The following is an 18,076-nucleotide window of genomic DNA, read 5'->3' as shown; positions in this document are numbered from 1 at the left end:
TCAGTATTGGATAAAATGACACTGACTACCTTTTGCCAGTTAATAAACTAATAATATTTACCTTTTTCATATGTGGAAATATTACATAATTTCGTAAGAGAATCAAGAAAAATGTGTATCTTCCTTTTATGAATTGTTAAATGGAGAAAAACTCCTTATGAACCTTTTATTATAGTCTAACCAATAGGAAGGTGCTAAAAGGGGGGAGGGGAAATTAAAAAAAAAAAAAAAAAAAAAAACATAAACAAGGGAATAAAATACAATTAATTATTTTACCAGATAGGAGAGAGCAACATGCAAAAGAATTTGCCTTAGAGTAGAATAATTTCACTACTTACAAAGAAAGTGAGGAAAAAAAGAATAAAGGAAAAGAAAAGAGCTATTTAGAAAGGAACAGAATAAGCAACTGCAGATTTGCAGATTCCTCTTATATTGTACTTCCAAAGAATCAAATTAATCTGTAAATCAGAATTATCACAATTACTTTTAACATTTCAGTTGTTACTCAAAACATTATTCTGAGAAAGTACTTTTGCAATCCAGATTTGTCTGACATTACCTCCAAACTGCTCATTTTGCAACAAGCCAAGCAATTTTTATTCAAGACAGAATATGACTAAATGTTGACATTATTGGGTCACAGATGCACAGAAAATCTTGAAAATCAAAACAAAATACTCACTGCTGCAGGCACCTTGAAATTCCATTCCCTCAGGATCACACATCTGTGTCTTTGCATCTGAAACAATCATAAATTGTTCTTACATTGTATATTCACACACATACAGTGTACGTGCTCCAGTGCTCTTAAATTATTGTCCTATATTACAAACACACCAAATATCACAAAACACTAATTGAAGTGCAAATTTGCAGAACAGAGGCAATCTTGTAATCTGATCCATATATAACTATGGCAGCAGTCAGTACAAAGGCTTGTGTTGGAAATCACCTCGGAGAGAGGGTCATCATGGCTAGGCTTCGTGAACGAAGATTTAGGAAGGTTCTATCCACGTTTGTTACAAGCACGCTGGTGGCTTATGAGGCCAATACGAGATAGACATATCCGACTGCAGGAGAGAGAGGGTATACAAAACATTTTACCACCTCTGCATCTTTTACTACTGATGTACTCAGCCAATACTTATAGATGTTGTTACTGAGTAAAAAGGAATTAAACTATTCTCTTGAATGTATATTTTGCCTTCCCAAATCCACGTCTGAACACTTATTCATTAACCGCAACTCTGGACAGCCAAATTCAGTGCAGACCTGCCTTGAAAAAAATCCTCTTTCCTACAGGGGCCTAAGAAAAAGTGCTTTTGCACTGTTATTGTTTTGTACTTTGAATACCATAAAAAAATAAGTGGAACTTTGCATTTGTAATAGGAGTAGAAAGAGGTTAGTCACTCCACTCAAACTACATAAGAAGGGCAGCAACAACACTAAAAACCTCATTCACCAAAAAGAATGAAGACTTCACTGTTCCACACTTCACAATTCAACATCTGAATTCCTTAGCATGTAGAGGACAGACTGTTTGAACATTTGCATCAAGTGTTTACAGCTATCAAGTGTGAAAGAGAAAACACAGTACACATGGTAACCTAGATACTAAACGTAGCACATCAGTACAGTGCACTTAATGCAAAAACATCATCTTATACGAGTGCTTGTAAACTCAAAATGTGTTTCAGATTTACAGCATTCAGCAGAGCCAAATAAGAGTTATGCTTTTTGCCTGCTTTGTTTTGAGACAGTAAAAATTTGCTAGCTTGCTGCCTCTCTGGTTTTATATCTTCCTTCCTCTTCACAAGCCCTGAGCCAAAGTAAATGCAAGTCCTACTGTGCAGGAATTCTTCATTGTTTCAGTCACATGCACGCTGAAACCTTGGAGAATGCTTTCACAATTGGACCTAAAGATGTAATGTTAGGCCACAAAGGCACCAGAAAGCCAACTGGCAGATTTGCTATTAAGCTTCTGAAAGTAGTCAGTAATAGAGACTATGACTCAGAGTACTGCAGTATATGATGCATAAAAATATTGCTAGGATTTTCACTATGGTACATTATATGAGCTAGTAAGAATTTCCTACTGCACTAATTTGTCCCTATTTCACAGTGTTTCCCAGTATAACTGTAAGGATTTAACCATGCTTTACTTAAGTTATCTGAAAAATCTGGCATGAATAATGAAATACTGAAGTTTTGAGCTGTGAACAGCAACAGACTTCTGCAGCACAAGGGTCCAAGACAACGCGAGACATTGCAAAAAATCTAAATTTCTTTCTCACAGTACTAATAAAGTGTGCATCAGTAAAGTATTTCTGTGTTAAATTTTCTTCTAGCAACAAAGTGTATGCTTCCCAGAATGAAGATAAGAGAATTACAGCAACAAAAGTATTCTGAACAATGCTAAATAACAGATATAAACACAGTTTAGTCAAGTTCTTAGACAAAGCTCACTCCGATACGTAATTCTATGTATGTTCAGTAATGGGTATTTGCGGAGTATGAGTGCCATTGTAGGTACAGTGAATTTTTGTTTCCGGATGGGTCTTAATAACCCCACTTCATTACATGCAAAATTTCAGTTCTTAAGTTTTTGAGCTTTGAACAATAGTTGAGTGCTACATGTAAGTTAAAAAGGGTTGAATTGAACCCACCTTACCATTTCAAATCATTCTTCTATTTATGAATAGTAAAAGTAAGAACTGCAAGAAATTCTAGCATAACTATTTTCTGACATTTCCACTAAGCCAAGTATCACAGAAACACACTTATAAGCACACACACACTTATCTGAATTAGAGCATGCACTTTCTCACCTTCTGCACAATAACCCATGCATCCTTGGGTGGGCTGCAGTAAGTAAACAAAGAAGTCTCCACAGTTCCTCACCCTGACAGGGATTCGGAAAAGACAGCAGTCTTTTGAAGTGCTGAAGAAAAACTGCCATGTAGCACAAGCTGTTAACTGTTTGATCTCACCAGGTCGAGGCATGGATTCTGACTCCCTCAGAGACAGCCAGATAGGGGCTTGAGTTCCACAGTGATTCATCTTCACCACCAGAAAAAAGATCAGAAAATGGTTAATGCTAAATCAAACTGTTGCTGTGTTTTAACGAGAGGTACATATTAATTAATTACCTACATGAGCTTTTACCAAAGTTTAGACAGTGTAATAGAGGGCTTGCTGACTTTCCTCCTCAAGGTTGAATACAAATGTACACAAAAGAGACTTAAGTCCTTTACTGAGTCTAATGAATTCGGTTTTTTAAAGACAGGCTATAATTTATTGTCTGAAGAACTTAACTGGGAGTCACAACTGAGCATTTTGCCCAAAGAAGGTGACACTCTGCACCCATTAACCTGCAGTAACTGACTGTGTGAACGCTATCACAGCAAATACAAGGCAGAACACACACACACTGAATATCAACTAAACTGAATATAACACCCTTTGCCATGAATTGAAGGCTCTGCTAATCTCCTGGATTTCCTCTAAAAGATGTGGCCTAACCTGAAAATGCAAGACAACTGATAAGCCCCGTCTGTCTTTCAGTTCCTCATCTTTATACACAAATACGCTTGTTGCAACCCCATAACAATCACATTGACTTTGTAACAACCCTCAATCCTTTGGTGTTTACAAAGCAGTGGACCACAGTTTGTAGTGCAGATGCTGATTGAACAGGTCATTTTAGCAGATTATTGCTCCTTCTCTTGCAAGCAAAAGCCTTGTTCAGTGCTTCTCTTCATGGAGTAAGAAGTCTTCAGTGGAAAACTCTCCCTCACCCCTCACTGCTATGGCTATGTCAGGTCTTCACATCAAAGAAGATGCCCTGAAGGCCACAACTTCACAGTAGTACCAACCATGGTAACCAAAGCATAAGTCTGATTTAACAGACACAAGAGTTGACCAGTGGAATACAGAAAAATGAATTCTGAGAAGAGGACGCAAAGAGGGAATCTGGTTCGTGGGTTACCAGAATGAGTTAAAGATCAACTCCTGGCTTTCATGTGCTGCTGGAAGCAAACTGAAGAGAAACAACCAGAGGGACACAGCATGTTAAAGCCAGCATTTGGAAAACATTTACATGAAAACTATAAATCTGAAACTGTGAGATTTTGAGACCCTCTTCTTCAGTTTTTGCCTCAAGTATTCCTTTCTTTGACCTGATAGTGCAACAAGGCGTCAGATCAACAGATCTCTTGGTATAAAGTCTACTGCAGACTCACTGAGCAATTACTTATCTCTAAATTACACTTTTCTTTCTTAATCTAGAATCTCTGAGCCCACCATCAATCCATCAGAAGGACAGAATTAATAACAAGTACTCAGAAATGGGATGGATTGTTTAAATCTGAATCTTTGACAGAGATTAAATGCAGCTATAATAAACGTTCCCCTAAAAGAAAAGAAAGGAGGAAACTTCCTCAACAAGACATCCATTTTAGTTTGTTTTTAATGTTTTGACTTCGAGATTCAAAATAAATGTCTTGGTTTTGTCAACAGATGCAAAAAAGCAGATGTCAAGGCATAAATTTAATTTGCTGAATAAGCTTTGAATCAATCTCTTTCCAACTGCAATTATCCGAGCTCCTCTGTGTTAGGATAGCAGCCTATTTTTAACAATATTTACTAAGCACTGAGAATTTCAGTCAAATTTCTAAAACCTACCTAGATGAAATCAGTAGATATTTTGTCTAACCTCTCTTCTGAAAAACACACTGTTTTTTCGACTGGTTTTCATGCTAACTCTTTACATAAAAGAATCCATTTTTGAGAAAATACAACCAGTTAATTAACTTTTTCCTTTTTTTTGTATTAAACATAATTGAAAGAAAGTCCTTCAGGAATCATACTTTTTGATTTTTTTTTTTTTCAGTATAAAATCTGGATAATGAGTAGCCTCTGCAGCACATCCCTCTTAGTCTTTGAGTCAGCTGCACGTTAAGGGTACTTCAGTGGTGCTATATAGCTGCAAAGTTTTAATAAATAAATAAAAATAAGACAGGCTGCTATAAACTCAATTTAATTCATTAGTATACTTTAACTAGTTTGTATTCCTTTAGAAGCACTTAATTGATGGGATTTTATTTTAATTTTTTAACAGACTGTGACCAGGAGACTTCAATTTTTTAGAAAAACCAAGGGTAAAATATTCTAATGGCATTCTTAGGTTTTTAAACACGGAAATGTTTTAAAATAGGAAACGACAAAGACATATCTTCTTAGAATATTACAGTTTGTTGTATGCTCCAAAACAAAGAATTACACATCTAAAGTATTAAATATTTCAAGTAGTTCTTGAGTCTTTGGGGGCTTGCAGATGACAAGATAACTCATCCTCAGTTAGCTCTGTTAGTTCAAGTCACTTAGGGAGTAATCCCTTCTCTCTGACATGATCACTTTAAAAGCTCCACAAGTACTGGATTCATGTGGCTTCAAGTTATTATTCTGCTTTCACATGGCTTTGCTAATGGACTGACCATCACATAGTTGCAGCTTTACAACATGATATCCCTGCTATGCTGCCACTGAGAAAATCTTCTTTAGCACTGACTACAAATTACAGTTTTTGAGTGCTCTAGAAGGGATTTAATTTATCATCTTCTGCTATTGCCCATTCAGTGTAAAATTTTCAATGCTTAAGACTTAATTTTAATATAATTAAGTATTTAGAAAAGATGGGTACTTTGTATTCTTCCACATCAGTCTCCATAACCATATTCTTTTTTTTTTTATATCTATTCTACTGAAAAATTCTTCAGCAAAGAGAGTTACTTCTCAGAATCAAATGATTTGTAACAATACCTCCACGCACTTGGTTGGCATCTCAGCAGGCTTATCAAAAATCATAAAGCGATACCATCCTGGTGTTAGGGAATGGTCACAGATCAAATCCTGAATAGCTGATTGCTGGAGATGGGATGAATCAAAATCAACGCTTCGGTAAGGACTCTGCAGGATCTGATGTCCAGCAGGAGAGCACTCAAGAACTGTGGAGCAAGAGCATTTCAAGTATCAAGGCAGAATGTCTAACAAGTATTTTTAAAAAGATGTTAAGTATTTTTAAGGGAAAATAAGGATATATCACGATACGGTTGAAACTAATTTTGCAGAAAAACATATTGAAGTCTTAGTAACAACAAATTCACGTTAGCACTCTGAAATTTAATAGAATTCATCATGTGGTAACTTACTTTCTTTTTTGCGGACAATACATGCAAATTAGTAACCATTTACCCTAGATGTAAAAACAGAGGGAAGGAATATGTTTATACAGTCTATCTAGATTTTGACTTTCTGGTTGCACTGATGTTTATTAAACCTAAGAACCTGAATATAAATGGGGTGTCAGATATATTAGAAGATCAAAATCTTACCTGAAGTAAGGATTATCCAAAGTTCTTTCATAAATAGACTATCATTTTACAGGATTCCAATGCATGAAATTAAGAATTCCCTCAAACGAATGAGAGGTAGTTGGATAGTTGCATACAGTTTGTATGTGTACTTGCAGATAATAGCAAAAAGTGTGTATGGAAATGGGTAGACACTTGGTTATGCATTTTATGTCAATTTGCATGACTGACAGGTTAAATTATAATAAGGTAAATACAACTGAAAAACTTATTTTTGGACATCTAAGTGACCTCGTGGCCTCAAAAAATATCTCAAGATTTCTGATAGGTAAAATGAAGAATCAGAATACAAAGAAGTTTTATGATAGCTTTTTTTTACAATGCAGACTCATTCAGAAATAAAGCAGAATGCCAGAATTTCTGAGTCTGATCTGATAGCTGAGTTGACTCCTGTCAAAGACAGTGACAACAGAAGTTCTGAGTAATGTTATATTTACATGCAATGTACTGAATAGCCATTCTTTCTCAGGAATGTGCTTGGGAAGTGAAAGTAGAGAAAAATAAAGTAGAAGAATGTTTATAAATAAATTACACTTGAAGTATATCTATCTATTTACCCTGCTTTTAAAAATGGATACCAACTGATGCTGACTGTGAACAGAATTTCAGGTTATACTGAATGACACAGTGAATCTTAATTCTTGCTTTCACTATGTTGCTAATGAATTTTAAAATGCAGCTGTAAGCAAAGCTCTCTGATGTCATATTTTGAATATGAATGCTCTGAACTTCAGTTTTCGGTCCTGAGTTTGTCTGTATTTGTCGCATATTTTGCGTGGTATAATTGTGTCACTGACTACAAACATATTTTGGTTCAAATCATGCAATAATGAAAAATCTTCCACATTTTTTGTGTCTTTGTCTAGATAACCACAACTATAAAACAGTTTCCAAACCAGGTAATTCTCTACCTTTAAATGGAGAAGCCTTAGTGAAAGAACAGACTTCATCTCTTTTAGCACACAGCATGAGAATCCCATAGTCTTAGACTGAAGATTTAATCCAATATGGCTTTAGGCTACCCAGGCAGGTAACAATAGCTTTGTCTTCTAGCCTTTAAGGGCAGCTGGAAGTCGATGTGATTGACTGTGCCACCACTGTGCTTCTGAGTTGCTCGTAGTAGCCTGTAGGCTATTTGTGTCCATACAATTTGACCTTACAGAGAACTTACCTCCACTGGAATTTAAAGAAAAGCCCTTGAAGAATCACAGGTCAGTCATGTGTGTTATTAAAATGTTTTCCAAGCAAGCTACAGCACAAGCAGTTTATGAACCATGGTGAAAGTTTCTTCCTGTCCTCTATTTTTTATTGGAATTCTTCCTTTCATAGAGCACCCTCATTAGTATCCTTTCCTGTAACTGAGCCACTCCTGAAACAATTAATATCTGTTACCTTCTCCATTAATAAATCAAGCCAGACATGAGACAAGTCTTTATTTTCTTTTCCTCCACAGTTTAATTAGATCATCATTTGATAGATCTTTAAAGTAGTTGACTGTACTCACTTGTAATAGGGTTATAAATCCTACTAAAGATCAAATTATAAGTTTCTTATTATGCATATCACTTTAAAATGTCATCCAGCATTTTGTGTAATCTTTCTTCCTTTCTAGAAGTATGCTAATGTTTACACAGTTATTGTATGGAAACTTCAGAGTTGTGTAATACTGGTTGATGTTTTTTTCTCTTTTCCTTTCCTTACACATTCTGCAAAACAACTGAAAATAACTACCATCACCAATAACACAAATAAAAATTACTTTTTTGCACATTTGAGTTTTACACATCTGAAATGCTGTCTGACTCCAACAACAGCAGAAACAAATAAAACTATCATATTTATGGATAGATAGGGACAAGAAATGAATATCATGTTCTCTGTGAAAAAGTTACTCTTGAAGACCAGATCTGCTCAAACCATGGCATTTAAGAGGAGAGTCGGCTAAATTTTCCACTGAAGTCACAATTTACTTTTTCAGGATGCATTAAATAAAAATATATTTTGATATAAACATTCTTTAAAACAATACTCTCAGAATGACGAATACTGATTTTGATGTTGTGCTCCAGAAAAGTTTTGCCTGTGTCTAACACCCAGCAATTTTATAGAATCATAGAATGGTTTGCATTGGAAGGGACCTTAAAGATAATGTGGTTCCAATCCCTCTGCCATGGATAGCGACACCTTCCACTGGACCAGGTTGCTCAGAGTTCCATCCAACCTGGTCTTGAACACTTCCAGGGATGGGGCAGCCACAGCTTCCTGAGCAACCTGTTCCAGTGCCTCATCACTCCCATTGTATAGAATTTTTTTCTAATATCTAATCTAAATCTACTCTCTTTCCATTTGAAACCACCACCCCCTGTCCTGTCACTATGTGCTCTTGTAAATAGTCTCTCTCCAATGAGTCACTCCACAGTGAGTAAAGTCTGACAAAATTATAAGGACCTGAAAACAGGGTCTGATAGCTGGAAAGTGATGAGGAAGGTTACCTGTAGGGCAGGCTTACCTACCAACTCTGCCTAGTATGTGAGAACATTAAAGTACGGGAAGATGTATGCACTACTGCTGTCTTGAATTCACCCACAGTCACGAAAAATTCTAACGTGTTCTGACACAAAATGGAAAACTCATTGTAAGTTTTAACAAAATTTAGCATTTAATCACGATTATTCTTGATGGAAATCTTTCCATGTATATGGGAATATTCTTTTTAATTATTTCTTTTTGGACCTTTAAATATATTAGTGATTTTATATCTTTAATTTGGAATATTTGCCATAGAATAAGGAAATTCTAATTATGAAACACACAAACAAATACTTGAGATTGAGATCATGAAATTCAGGCTTCTTTGCAGATTGTGCATCTCTGGTTTAACTTAACTCAAAGGAGATACATGCAATAGGATACATGTGATCAGGAGAGACTTATTTCTAGAAAGTCAAACTCTCTTTTCTATTTGGAGGTCCAGATACTACATACTGTCTACTGAAAAAGCAATCCATCCTGGGAATATATGTCGCTGTTTCCCCAGAATATTCTATCACATTCTGTGCTTCTTTCCACAAACCCTCCATATATTGCATATAGGTCTCTACTGTTCTTCAACTCGAGTCTCTGCATACCAGGAAGTATTTAATTCCATATTTGCTTTTGCCTGGATGTCTTCAGAATTAATACAGTGAGCTTTACTGGGATCCATCACAGACCTTCTCGGTCCTGCCAGATATTGAGAAATGTGACCCTAGGCTGCAACATTTTAAAGACAAGGATACTATTGTGCCAGTGGATGAGCGTGTTGGGAGAGATGTAGATGAAAGCTTTGCCAACACATCAGGGTTTGTATCAAGATTGACATAAACTGGGTCAGCTAATAGGTACTCTGAATACCTCACCTTAACCAAAAGTCAAAGAGGTTTCTGAAATTAACAAGAGAGCTCACTTTCCCCAAAGCGATATTTAAGGCTCCTGACAACTGCCTCTGAGGCACTCAGGCAGAAAATTAGTTCCACAAAGGAGGGGCTTTTCAACTTCCTGTTCATATCTCTGTTCCATCCATGTGCAAAGAAGGCTCAGTGATTGTCCACCTGTCCATAATATTTCCAGCATGATGGAGCAGTCAATAACTGAGAAATGATGAATGCAAACCAGAGCAGAGAAGAGAAAAAGAGCCACAGCAGAGTACAGATAGGCAAGGGCAGAGTGGCAGGACTGGCAACTCAGTTCCTCTGGTATAAACAGCTTATCAGTTTATATCTCCTCCTGTCCAAAGGTCAGGGTCTGGCAAGTGGCCTCAGTTAAACTCTTTAGTAAGTGCCCTTTCTGATCATGAATGTGCCTCTTCTTGCATCTACTGACTGCAAAGGAGGCAGCATATCAATATCCCAAGGCAGAAATTAAAACTAGGACTGCATTTAATAAAAGTACTTAGATGTATTTGTGGATTTAAACTCTTCCAAAATACTAAAATAAAAATAATTTCACTTTTCGGAAGAAGCTATGCCGAAAAAAACTATTTAGAGTAACATTTTCAAAGCAAAATATAAAAATTACTGTAACTGGTTAAAAGATGCCATTTCCTTGGATGAGACAAATGAGAATGTGAGCAAAAATCTTGTAACAATGACAGTATTGCAATCCCACTGAACAGGAATATGACTATTCCAATGCACAGAACAACAAAGAAAATCAAATCAACATGAACACATTAATACATCTTTATAAATAGCCTTATTTGATTTGGTGTTAAAAACACTTTTCAACCACTCATGTCCACACCCTAAGGGGTGTTTTGCAAAGGTAGGAAATAATTGCATAACCTCTATAAAAACGTAAAATAGATGTTTGTAGAACTTTTTGTAGTCGTTTTCAATGTAATACACTATTGCACCTACTCTTTATGTGGATTTTCTGTCCGGAATTTGAAACAACAGAAACACGGGGTTTGCAGAAGTCCCAGGTAAGGATGTGCCAACGCACTGCCCGTGCTCCAGCACGCAGGGCAAGAGCGCCATGAAGAGAGAGTGGGACAACCAGCACTCCTGGTCCTCGAGTTTCCCTAGGCAGGTCTTCTCCGCAAGAGCGCTACGACAAGGACAGTTCCTACTCTGTTGGTAAAGTTACGCCCCTTCCAGTGAAACCAGTGGCACGTAACTGCGGGGCGATGCGCAGGCGATGCGGGGACACAGGGGAGCACCCGGCGCTGCCCCTCCGCCTGCGGCGCCCAAAGCAGCCGCCCGCCCTGCGCCCTCCCGTCCACCTGCTGGCGGCGACGCTCCCGATTCCCGGTGCCCGATTCCTGGTGCCCGATTCCCGGCGCCGCTTACCTCTCCGGCGGGCCCCGGCAGCCGCCAGGCAGCCCATCAGGGCCGCGCAGAGCCAGAGGCGCGGGGCTGCGGGGGCGGCCCCTGCCATGGCTCCTCTCCGCGGACCCCGCGGCTCTCCCGGCCCAGGCGGTGTCTCCGCGCTCCTCCAAGGGCTCCTTGCGCCCACCCCGCTCCTCAGCGCAGCCCCTCCCTCGGGGGTCCTCGGCGGGGCCCGGCCCTCCGCCCGCCCCCCATCCAGCCCCGGGCCCGGCCCGGCCCCCCAGGGGTCGCGGTGGATTGTCCCTGTCTACTCCCTCTCCCTTCTCGGCGCTGGGGGGACACGGCTGAGGGTTGTGCCCGGGGCGCGGTGGCGTCCCCTGCCCGGTGCTCCCTGGTGAGGATTCTCAGCAGGAAAACGAGCAACAGTCGTTAATTCTTGTTGAGGGCTTTGTAAAGATGCTTTTCCCTATCCCAGACAGACTCAAAGCTAGTCAACATCATGAGCAATGTCCTACTGCCCTCCAACCCAGAATGGTATTTATTTTCTATTGTGCAGTAAAATGCTGAAGAAGAGCCGTTTTCAAACTGGCCGTTCCATAGATTGCTAAGAGTGTTTTATATTTCTTTAACCTTTATTATAGGTAACCTTCATTACCATTAATGCAGACTGACTTTAGCAAACATTTAACAGTGCCAAGAGCCCAAGTTTCAAGACTTGCTGAGAGATGTTCCTCATGTCTGTCAGAGGACAAAGGACAGAACAAATTTCAGCATTTTAGATTTGGCAATCCTGATATTTTCTATTGTAGGCCTGAGGTTGTGCAGGCACTGAACTACCTTGCACACACCAAGGTGTACAGCAGTCCACAGAAATGTTTAATATTTTCTGTAGGACATGCAGACTTAGATCTAACAAATGTTGATGACACTGAAATATAGCTTACTGCCTTCCACTGAACAGATGTTCAGGTTACAATGGTCAAAGAGGACTGCTTCCAGGAGATACTAACCCGGGTGGCTATTTGCAGAGCAGGTTTCCCTGCAGAAGGAGATATCAGGGCTTGGAGTCGAGGCAGATGCACAGCAACATTGTGGGGGTAATCTGTCCTCTTTTGCTTACACACTCTGAGCCTCTTCATTGCAAGAGGCAGTTCAACTCCATGATGGCGGTGAGTGTTTAAAAGGAATCCCTGGCACAACCTAAGAGTTGAATGTGGAGTCTTGGATTTCTGACAGTTCTCTCGGGCAGATACTTTTGTCTTAAGCATTCAGGGAAATTTTAACAATTAGTTTTCTTAATTGTTTACTCAGCTATCTGGGTTATTTGTTAGCAGATATGATAAACTTTTATCCTGAAAAGCTGCATATGTCTGAAATTAGTTTGAGTTTTATTTCTAATTTTTCTAAAACCACATGCTTATAAAGAAGACAAGAGGAGAGAATGAGGTATTTTACAAAGCAAGTTACAAAATCCAGACCTAGAAAGAGAGATATGAGAAGCTTTGACAAAATTTAAACATTGAACTACTTCTTTGACGCCTGCTAAATCATGATGGAGTGGTATTTACAGGAGAATTTACACTTTTGGTCATGTATCATTCACGGGATCGAAAGAGGTGGCAGTAATGGCTCCTGGAGTACAGACACCTTTCATCTTTTCCAGGCTGGTTTTCCTCTACCAGCTACCTCTGCTACTATCAGCTTCTTACAGAGACAGCAGAGAAAGAGCATATTGTGGTTAAAAGAGCTGACAACTTGCCCAAAAGTAGTACTTGGCACTCATGGTGACAGAGTTGTGTCAATGAGAGTGAATCTAGGGAAAATGAAAGTAATTCTAGGCCAGCCTCATGCTTATAATTGGAGAATAGATCTTTCCAGCAGGTTGCAATTTCAGAAAGTTTTAGTCCATAATTTCCGTAGTTTTAATTAAGTAAATCATAGGCTATGTAAAATTGGTTTGCACTGCTGAAAACACCTCTTTCATTTAAAATGGAATATGAACTCAAACTAGAATTTTGTATATGCATATTATTAAATAGCAGGATGTTTGGGAGGAAAATCGAGACTGTCAAATGAAGAATTTAAGATACTATAAATGGTTATGTAGTCCAAGTCATTCCTGTTGTGAACAGTTTAATATTCAACTGAAAACACACACAGGGAGTGATGATATCAATACAAGGAGCACTTAGACATTGCAGCCCAAAGCAACATTTCCCAGAGTGTATTTTATGATGAACAATGAAGAAAGAGAGATTTGAGGTTGGTCTTGAAAATTATTCCAAGGCTAACCAGTTTAGTAATCTCAGCCTGTTTGGTAAAGCTTTTAAATATATATTTCTTTTAAGGTAGATTCTAAATTTTTGTCTATGAATGAACTAAATTGATTATTTGAAGGAAGCCTGAGCAGAAGTGCTTTTGCTGGCTCAGGACTGGCTTATTAGGGAGGGAAGAGCACAGTGATAAACTGAAGAAGAAAGACGTGTTGGATGACAAGGAACATGACTGGGGCAATGCTGAAAATAGAATCATTGCAAAAGTTTAAAAATTCAGATAACAAAGAAATTGGCTCTGCTGATGCTAAGTTCTTGAATCTGCAACTAGATTGTTCTGTTAACCGTTATCTGCATAAGTTCATTACTGTGAGCTCTGGCATGTGTGTATGGGTAACAGGAATCCTAGAAAACATGTCAAAGGAAAAAGAAGGCATTTTCTTATAAATACAGCCAACATAGCAACTTCATCATGTGACACTTGTATTGGTAATGTGCCAGTGTGATGTCTGTAATAGTGCACCTTAGATCATTAACTTAATATGTACAAAATACATAATGTCTTATACATTATTTAACAAGATGATGTTATCTCAAATTGCTTTGGGGGAAACAATCCAGAGTGGACAACAGGCAAGTGGATAGAAGATCGATTAAGATAAAGGAGTAATAGCCTTAACTATTTTAGGTAACTAAGTCAGGAAGAACAATCAGCAGTGTTAGCCAAAATATGTTCAAATAGGTGCACGTAGCTGCTTAGATGTGAACTGGAAATGAAAAATCACCTTCGAGTTTTAAAAGTTGTTGGCTCCAGACAAAATCAGAAATGTTTTTTCCAGTTGTATCCAACCCCCCAACTCAAAGGTAAATAAGAGGATCACCTAGAAGAAAGGCAATGCTTGTGGTAGCCTCCTTGGAATAACAAGTAATTAATGTGAATGGTAGGGCACGGGAGAGGGGAAGCAGAGGTTGAGAACTGAGGACAGCTGGGTGGGTGGAGGCTGACCTGAACAAAGAATTACCATCTCTGACACTTAGACGTTCTTAGCCATGTTTTATAAACTCAGATAAACAGTTAGAGAAGAATCTCATTAAGCTTAAGCTATAATTGCCCATTGTATCTGATTTATTATAAGGCTTTTCCTTCAAATTGTGGAGCTAAGAGATGGAAGCCTTTCTTAAATAAATCCTCTGTGCTGTACTGTTAAGCCTGTCTGTATTGTAGGCAAGGTAAATCTGAGTAAGCCCTTTAAACCTATGTTGCTGTATTTGCTATCTGTGCAGAGATAGAGCATGGATGTTAACTCTAAATAAAGCTGTGAGCAGAACTTGGAAGTAGGGAGAAATTTCCCTGCAAAGCTTCAAAGGTTATTGTTGTAATGCCAAGTGCTGAATGTTTGGAAAGAGTTGCCTTCAGCAGATAACACCCCTCCTGTAAGGAGCAGATGGCTGAGAGATAGCCTGCAGCTCTAAGCAGATCCAAAATTATCAGAGAAGGATGAGTTCTCTTGCACTTGCCCTTTAATGGTTTTAGTTCTTTCTGTTTGTAAAAATAATTTCTTTTTACTTGTATCAGTTCATATATGTGAATGATAAGTGAACTTGTCCTTTCCAAAACAATAAATTGTTAACATTCTTTGTCTAATCAATTCTGTCTTTAAAGTCAAATTCCAATCTTCCTTCAAATTGTAGGTTGTGTCACTTTTAACTGAGCTAACGTTCATTTGATTTAAAACAGCTCTGAAACTAATGTCCAGAAACATCATTAAGATGTAGGAAGACACAAAAAGACACTTTGCTAGTTCCACTTCAGAATGAGATATTTGATTCTATCCCCCATCCCTATCTTTGACACCAAATAAATAGAAATAAAGAACCAGTAATGGTCACATGCATTTATTTATTTCAGTCATTCTGTGGCTAACGTTACAGCATCACGAGAGGTTAAATTTATTCTGCTGGCAGCTCTTTCAGAAAACTGAGTGGCTTTTGGGTGGCATTTGTTTTCCAAAATGCTTTTAAAATTTTTAGAGGGTATTTTTTAAACTGCCATGTAAATGTACTCAGCGTTGACAGCCTGTTTAACTTTCAGAAGTAATGACATCTTTAGTATGTTTTAGCCCTTAATTCTCTTTTATATTTGACCTCTTGTATATACTGTATTTGACTTATGTAGTAAAGGACTTTGGTGTAAAAATCTAATGTAATTTGGTTTTGATAAGCAGTGTAAGGTTTAATGTAAATCATAGGAAATTGATCTCCAGGGGTTATTTAGAGCCAAATAAAATAAGTCTTAGGCTTTCCATCAACTGTCTTTGGATCAGCCCCTTACTCTTTTATTGTTCTCAAGTATTTTTATATTCTTAACTCATAGTCTATCAGCTGTATTTATTCAGAATATTTTGAACTCTGAGAAGTCCCTTGGCTAGTGGAATAGTAATGGAATAATCTTTGTTTTACCCATACTGAACTGTGGCACTGACATGTAATTACATTGATCAGTTGAGTGTGATACAATTCTCAATTACTATTTCTTCTCTTTCTGTCTCCCATGCTGTTTCTCTTTGTGTGTGTACAGCTTACTTAGTTGCAATTTTAAAAAAGTAGGACACCATAAAATTCGTTCCTTAACCTTTATAGAATAAATGCTACTTGAGTAAGGTACAAAATATTGATCTTATAGGTAATAGTGTACATCATATTCAGTCTTCCTTACTTTCACCTATTTGTATTTGCATTAATATTTTTTGATACTTGTGAAATAAAAATTCACATTACTGAGTAAAAGCCTTGACTAAGTTATGTGCTCTTCTAGGATGCAGATGAGAAAAAATATTCTTAAAATATATAACCTATTCAGATGATGAACAAATAATGAAATACTTTTCTCAAATTCTTGCATTACCTTTATTAGTATCAAAGGCTTTGTTTGTGTAAACATTAAAACATGTTTTAGTAAAATCCCTCAAGAAGAAGGGGGATTAAAAATTTCCCAATCCTAGTGCTAACAGCTGCGTTCTTTCTTTCTGGGCCTATATTTTCTCTTTCTAGCTTTTACTTTATATATGGTAACAGCTTTCTAGGTAGCAAGTCAGTAAGATCACAGAGCAGCCAACTCTGGCTGTGTCCAAATACATGGCACATCCTTTCCACATTCCATGGCTATCTGATGACAGTGAATATACAAATAAATAACCTTGGCTGGCTTGGCAAGGAAAGATGCATTCGCCAAAGCAGGAAAAGCACATTCTTTGCCTTTGTTTTATGAAAAGATCTCTGTGGTCTCTCGAGGAGAGAGTTCACAGCTGAGGATCATAACAGGAAGCAAGCACAAGCAGAGGATTCCTCAGCTTTTACTACTGCAGTAAGTTAGTCTGTGTCTTTCCGTAAGCCTTTACCTGTGTTGTAGGGAATGGCAATGTTTACTGACTTAACGTAGGTTGGGATGGTAAGAACAGATGCACTCTAAAGGAGCAGAAGCACAGATTATCGGTTAGCTAAATTGACTGAGAATCCATTGGTTTTTCTGAGGATTTCACCCAGCATACTTGTTTTCAAGTGTATCTTTATACAGTAAGAAAAAACTGAGAAGTGTCCTCATAGAGAGAAGCAGATGAGATTTTTTTCCTCCTTTGCAGTTTTCCACTGGGCTTTGTTGAGGCTTTAAACAAGAACTTTGAAGAAAACAGATTCCCCTGCCTCACACTAATGGAATATATGTTTCCTGGCTGCTCCCCAGACAAAATTATGTCTTTTCCTTGGACAGGAGTAAGATATCTCACTGCAGACAGCATTTTCTTGGCACTGGAAGTTATGAAAATGGTTTTTATCATCTGTAGTTTGAAGAAACTGGAAGGACAATCTCTGTCTAGTGTCCTGTTAACTTCCTTCTCTGACGGTTTGGCCATCTGAATTTTTAATTAAATATCATTGGGTTTTAACATGCTTAAAAGAACAGACCATGACCAAAGCACAGCCCTTTTTTGGCATAGAAATGAACAAAATGTTCAAAAACTCTTTTACAAAATCAGGCACAGTAGTGTTGGTAGTTGGATTTCTGAAAAAATTGACTGATGTGAAAATCCACTACAATGTTATTACAGTAGGACACCAGATTTAAAATCCTACTGCTAAATTAATTACACTGAACTATTTTGAGGGCTGAACACTGAACTATTAATCTCAAGAAGTGTTAAACATGATGCAGCTACAGTGTCTGGCTCAGGAAAACCAAAGCATCAGACTGGACAAAAGTGAGAACAGGACAAGAAATTATTTCACTTGTGTGTTCTGTTTTCTCTAATCACCCTCTGGTCACTCTCAGGCACTACGGAGCAATATATAGTTTGATTTTTCTTATGTTCTTAATCTTTAGTAAAAAGTGGAAGTGCAGAAAAAAGGATGCATAAAATTACGGGGTTAACAGCTATCTAACCATTGCCAGATTTACATGGGAAACCTTGTGAATCTATAGCTAAGGTTTTGAAGCTAACAATAGGAAGGAACAGAAATATTGTGAAAGAAAAGCTTTACTGAGAGAGACAGCAAAAAAAATCTAAATTAG

The 18,076-nt window shown here is 37.9% G+C and overlaps 1 protein-coding gene across 9 annotated transcripts in view; it reads right to left on the bottom strand.

Moving 5' to 3' along the window:
- VWDE (von Willebrand factor D and EGF domains) overlaps positions 1 to 11,349 on the bottom strand; it is a 37,584-nt gene extending 26,235 nt beyond the window's left edge. For 8 of the 9 annotated variants that reach the window (XR_005566233.1, XM_039388636.1, XM_039388637.1 and 5 more), the window contains exons 1-4: positions 11,261 to 11,334; positions 5,821 to 6,005; positions 2,829 to 3,060; positions 683 to 739 (exon numbers count right to left, since the gene is read on the bottom strand). Coding sequence is in view for 8 of the 9 variants with exons in the window: in XM_039388636.1 (XP_039244570.1) it covers positions 683 to 739; positions 2,829 to 3,060; positions 5,821 to 6,005; positions 11,261 to 11,297 (511 nt within the window). In the remaining variant the exon portion in view is untranslated. Of the gene's footprint in view, positions 1 to 682; positions 740 to 2,828; positions 3,061 to 5,820; positions 6,006 to 11,260 lie in introns of all 9 variants that reach the window. The other variant, XM_039388638.1, reaches the window with a different exon arrangement.
- Between the last annotated feature and the right edge of the window lie 6,727 nt (positions 11,350 to 18,076).

The sequence above is a fragment of the Pipra filicauda genome, unplaced genomic scaffold (assembly GCF_003945595.2).
Source record: "Pipra filicauda isolate LSUMZ 115617 unplaced genomic scaffold, ASM394559v2 scaffold66_size7647185_pilon, whole genome shotgun sequence".
In the NCBI taxonomy this organism is placed as follows: Eukaryota; Metazoa; Chordata; class Aves; order Passeriformes; family Pipridae; genus Pipra; species Pipra filicauda.
This window is presented reverse-complemented; position numbering and strand designations above follow the sequence as displayed.